This window comes from Microtus ochrogaster, chromosome 8 (assembly GCF_000317375.1).
Source record: "Microtus ochrogaster isolate Prairie Vole_2 chromosome 8, MicOch1.0, whole genome shotgun sequence".
Classification (NCBI taxonomy): domain Eukaryota; kingdom Metazoa; phylum Chordata; class Mammalia; order Rodentia; family Cricetidae; genus Microtus; species Microtus ochrogaster.
In genome coordinates, this window is record NC_022015.1 from 75,632,481 (window position 1) to 75,638,313 (window position 5,833).

General features: G+C 43.3%; 1 protein-coding gene across 1 annotated transcript in view; it reads left to right on the forward strand.

Moving 5' to 3' along the window:
- Cfap58 (cilia and flagella associated protein 58) overlaps positions 1-5,833 on the forward strand; it is a 112,636-nt gene that overhangs the window by 23,999 nt on the left and 82,804 nt on the right. Inside the window, exon 8 of the mRNA XM_005352451.3 lies at positions 1,579-1,661. Coding sequence (XP_005352508.1) covers positions 1,579-1,661 — 83 coding nt within the window. The remainder of the gene's footprint in view (positions 1-1,578; positions 1,662-5,833) is intronic.

A 5,833-nucleotide genomic window follows, 5' to 3' on the forward strand; every position in this document is an offset into this window, starting at 1 on the left:
TGTAGACCAGGCTGGTCTCGAACTCACAGAGATCCACCTGCCTCTGCCTCCCGAGTGCTGGGATTAAAGGTGTGCGCCACCACTGCCTGGCTGTCCCATGTTTTAATTACAATAATTGTGCTTGCCATAATTGTAAACTTTTAGATAATTCTCTCTCTGACTATAATACATACACACACATATATTTATATATGTATATGTATTCAGTTGCTATTTATTGCTTATAGGTGTTTTACTTGAATGTCTGTGTGCCATGCAGGTGCCTGGTACCCTCAAAGGTCAGAAGAGAATATTGGATCCCCTGGACTGGAGTTAGAGATGGTTGTGAGCTTCCACGTGGGTACTAGAAATTGAAACCTAGATCCTTTGGGAGAGCAGCAAGTACTCTTAGCCACCAAGCTGTCTCTCTAATCCTTGACAAATATTTTTAATCCATTGAGCATTGAATCAAATTCTTCCCCTGTTAAGTCACATTTATGAAAGCCAGCACATTCTTTTCTTTGGTTATTCCTTCTCTTTATTTATTTATTTTTATCTTTATTATTATGTGTTCAGTATCCTGTCTGCATGTCTACCTGCACACCAGAAGAGGGCACCAGATCTCATTATAGATGGTTGTGAGCTGCCAGGTGGTTGTTGGGAATTGAACTCAGGACCTCTGGAAGAGCAGACAATGCTCTTAACCTCTAGCTTCTCTTTGGTTGTTTCGTATTTACTTTTGATAAAATCTTTTCTTAGAGACTTGTTGTTGTTTGTTATAACATCTTGTCATATTGCCCAGGCTAGTCTTGAACTTCTGGGCTGAAGCAGCTCTCCAACTCTCAGCCTCCCAAACAGTTAGAGGTGTGGACCAGTGGGACCAGTTTCTTTTGATGTACCTAATCAAAGAGCAGTGTTAGCCATAATGGTTAGGAGCATGGGTCCTCTCTAGGTTAGGATTTCCTATAGTAATATCCAAGAAGTGATTTGAAAATCTGCCAGAATTAATATGAGATTTCAATAAGGTGGCACACTATAAAATATATGTAGCTACCGATAGCATTTTTGTACAGAGTTCTAGCTAATTTGCCAGAATTCTCTGCCCCAGTAGTAGCAGAAGTAATAAAACAGCTATGAACGAAGTTACCACCATGTCTATAAGACCTATATATAAAAAGCTACAGAATTCCACTGTGGGGCATAAAGGGAGACTTGAAAAATGGAGGGATGTAACAAGTTCTAGGAAGTTAGATTTCATATTTCTACCTACAGATGTAACGAAAAAGATCTAAAAAGCACAAAGACCTTTGGCAGCCAGCAGGTCCAGGCTTTTAATCTCACCCTTACTGACCCTAGTCCCGTGGCTAAGAGTTTAATCTCTTTCAGCTCCCTTCCCATCTCTTTTGTGGGACCGCAAGATCCACATCCTTGCGCTAGAATGAAGGTCACCTATCACTCAACTCAGAGCTACAGCTCAGCTACTCAATTCCGCTACAGCTGAACAAATAAAACCGTGTTGTTTGTTAAATCACTTTGGCTTTTCATGTCCTCCCTTGATGGACTCTACATTCATTACTATTTTCCTACCTGACATTTTAGAGGTGGAGTCTTCAAAGAAGCAGGCAGAATTGGATAAGAAGGCAATGGATGAGCTTCTGAGAGAGAGGGACATACTAAATAAGGTGAGTAAGCTCAGCGGATGAACAAATGCCTTTCTCCTACCCTGTAGTATCTGCCCACAACAAGCTGTGTGGGGCAAGGAAGCTCCGGAGCAAACAAGAACGGATTAGGATGAATAACACTGCCTAATTTCCCTCCGAACAGCTGCTTACATTCTACCATTGTCTGGCCTGGAACTGAAGCTACATTATCACCGCTGAGCACAAAAGGACTCTGGAGAATTAGCATACAAGCCAGCAGGGATTTCAGGGTGTTTTGTGAATTCTGTTCTCGTCCGCTGGTGTGTTACTTGGCATAAAGTAGTTGATCAAATTTCCTTCATTTAATATCTATAATCTGCAATCCGGCTAATCCCTAAATTACAGGTGTGAGTGCGAATTAAACTCTGCCTTTGAGGTGTTAGGCAAGGAAATGACTTCTCGGCCATGTAAGTCTGGCCTTTCTTCCGTCTGTCTTTGCAGGATTCTACAAGTTTACATCTAGTGAGATATTCTGTTGGGTTTCGTCCCTCTGTCTTTCCGTGTCATGCCGGGTCTGAGCCCAGGGTCTCACACACTTGTAGGGTCTGGTTTGGGTTTCTCTTTCTTGTTTCTTCAGCTCTCTGGAGTTCATGGTGGTCTAGAGTGAAGGACGGTCGGGGAAGCTTTTGCTCCCCTTAAAAACAGGTCTCTCTCTTTCTGTTTTACCTCCTTCCAGAGGGTTCCCACCTGTGACACACTCTGAGGACTTCCTCCTGGGAGGGAGAAGTCATAGGCTAGGTATGGAGGAGAGGCCGGGCTACTTCCAGATAGCAGGATGGATTCAGCTCACCGAGGTAGGAATGCCTCTCAGAAAAAAAACAAGTCTTAATGGAACAGCCTACATTTTCCCTTGAAGCAGGCTGGAGAATATCCAGGAATGGCAGATTAGATATTTCTATAGACAACACTAAGAAAGAAAATTCTTGAAGTCTCTCTCCCCCATAAATCTATAAACTGTAGGTTATTCTGCAAACTTCCATATAGTAAAATACTTATTGGATTTAGTCACCCACCTCTCTCTTTTCTTGTGATGCTGGGGATCGAATTCAGGGTCTTGCACATGTCAGGCAAATGCTCCACCACTAAGCTATGCCTCCAGCCCTGGATTTTAAATTTATTTTTATCATCTCAACATTTAATCCCTCATCTTGTAAACAGCTTGTAGGCTTCTGCTACACTAGGACATGCAGCACAGGGATTATTTTCCATTTCTTTGTTTGGTTTGCTTCGTTGGATTCTTCAGGATGGGATATGCAGTTCAATTTTTTTCCCACGCCATTGCCTGCATGAGACTCAGTGGCACGCAATCAACTTTATCGATGAATAAATTATTTCCTCACTGATTTGAAATGCCTACTTTCATTGAATTAGGAAGACTGACATTGTTTCGACAGGTGGCACAATACATCTAGTGGCATCTACTGCTTCCTACAGCTGTGTGTGGAAGCAGCATTTAGAAAATAAATGCTTAGCTTGGTGCCCGGAACCCAGATTGACCTTGTGTGTGTTCTATGTCACCACCCAGCTGATGCTTCATGGTTACTCAGACCTAGCAGTACCTTGGGCTCCTTAGGGATTTGAGAAGAAACCGTAGAGTAACCCATGGAAGCCTTGGATCCAGCCGGTCCTCAGGAAATACTCAGAACCTTGTTGGCCTCCTCAGAATGGAAGCTTTCTTTTCCCATCACAAGCTTTCTTGCTGATGTTTTGATTCATTTCTGTTTTCTAGTTCACAAAGAAGGCACTTCTAGGTGTACATTGTCTACCGAGTTGCCAAATTATGAAGGGCCACCGCTAGGGGTAGAGCTTAGAGGCAAAGAGGCTGCCTGGCGTGCACGAGGCCCTGGGTCGATTCTCAGCACCATGATGCAAACTCACAGGCACACCTGCACACAAATAAAGCCCTCTCTAGGCCCCCCACCCAATGGCTCACCAGACCCATTCATTTGCGGCTGGTGGGGTACGAAGCCCTTTGCTGCTTCTTCCTGAGGAAGTTGGGCAGCCAGGTCCAAGTATTCCTGAACTCACCAATGCCCTAGTGTGGTTAGAACGGTAGGCGTGGGAGGTGGCTCATCTGGCAAGGGTGTTTGCTGCCCAGTCTCATGGCCTGAGTTCAATCCCCGGAGCTGTCATGGCGAAAGGAGAAAACTGACTCCTTGTCACCCCTGACCCACACATGTGTGCCACACAAAACAAATAATTATCCCAGACTCACTGCACTCGTCCTGGGACACGGACATCCACATTAAAAAAGTGTAAAATCTAGCTAGTTTTTTTTGTTAGCAAGTGTTAATTATACTTAATAATGGTTTTAGTATATTTTTAAAGTATTTCAATCATATCCATTGTTAGACTCCCAGTGCAATCCTTTTTCTCCCTTCTGCTGTCATGTCTTTGTATTGCTATGAGGAGACACCATGACCATGGCAGCTCTTATAAAGAAAACATTTAGTTGAGGGGGCTTGCTTGCAGTTCAGAGGTTCAGTCCATCAGGGCGGGGAGCATGACAGCATGCACGCAGGCACGGTGCTGGAGAAATAACCCAGTTCTTGCAGGCAACAGGAAGTTTACTGACAATCCTACCAAGGAAAGCTTGAGAAAAAAGAAACCTCAAAGCCCGCTCCCATAGTGACACACTTCCTCCAATAAGGCCACACCCACTCCAACAAGGCCACACCTCCGAATAGTGCCTCTCCCTTTGGGGGGCATTTTCTTTCAGACTAGCACAGTGACTCAGTGAGTTTTATTAGGATTGCTAACAGGTCCACGGGAAGGGGTTGTTTACAGAAGCTTAGGAATTTTATAAAGAGCTGTATTATTGAAGAATTCTTTTAAAAAAAATGTTGTGGTAAAATACAGTTAACAAAATTTACCACTAGGAACATTTCATACCCTTATAATGTATCACCCTAACCGTCATTAGCTGGTTCTAGAACACTCTGTGTTCGCCGAGGTTGGAAACGGCACCCATTCTGCAGTCGTAACTCATTACCACCCCGCCACTCCCACTCCTAGAGATTTGAAATGTGCTTTCTGTCCCTGGGTTTGATGATTCTGGCCGCCTGTGGACAGGGAAACACATACTATATGACTTTCGTATCTAGCCTCTCATTCAGGGCGTCCGTCTTTCAAGTTCTGCCAATACTGCAGCACATGTCAGGCTCCATTCACTGTTAGGGCTGAGTAATATTCCATTCCCATGTGTTTCTTACATCCATCACTTGGTGGACGCTGTGTTTTCATATTCAGACTTTCGTGAATATGGCTACTATGAAACTTTCGCTTTTTTAAAAAACAAAGTTTTATTTTACTATTAACTTGCATGTAAACGCTACAGATTTTCTTTGCGATTCAGAGGGATGTTTTGTGCATCTTTTTATTGCCTTGTGATCAAACCAGGGTGATCAATGTACTTATCACTCTAATGTTGACATTAATCTCTTTTGTAACAAGAACTTCATATACTCTCTGTGTGCTTCTGTTTCCTTTAGTAGTGATCTAAGAGTCACTTTTTGATCATTTGTTATTTATAGGTATTTGCATTTTTTCTATCATCTATCATCTATCTGTCTATCTGTCTATCTATCTATCTATCTATCATCTATCTATCTATCTATCTATCTATCTATCTATCTATCTATCTATCATCTATCATCTATCTTTGATTTTATAAGTGGATTTAACTTTTCCATGCTCTGGGTACCTCCCGGCGAGCACTCTATTTAGCCGCATTCCTATCCCTGCCTTTTTCTTTTGAGATAAGGTCTTATGTACTTTGCTAGCCTCCTGGAGCTCACTAGACAGTAGAGACTGACTTTGAACTCACAATCTTCCCGCCTCTGTCTCTTGTCAAGAGTGCTGGGATTACAGGTCTGTGACCCAGTACTGGGCTCAACTTTGCGTACTTAACTGGGTAGTTGCATTTTACTCTGTAGTCAAAACCTCTTTTAGGTGGCTAAGTCTGGTTGTTCAGGCTTTAAGACATAAAGGCCAGTGCTGGAATGAAGGTGGATTCATTCAGTCCTGGCTCTGCCACTTCCCTGTGCTGTGATCTCACCCTTACTCTCCAGCCTCTCGTTCCCACTGCCCTGTGGTGTGAACTCACTTCAGCCTCTAGTTCCCACTGCCCTGTGGTGTGAACTCACCCTTACCCT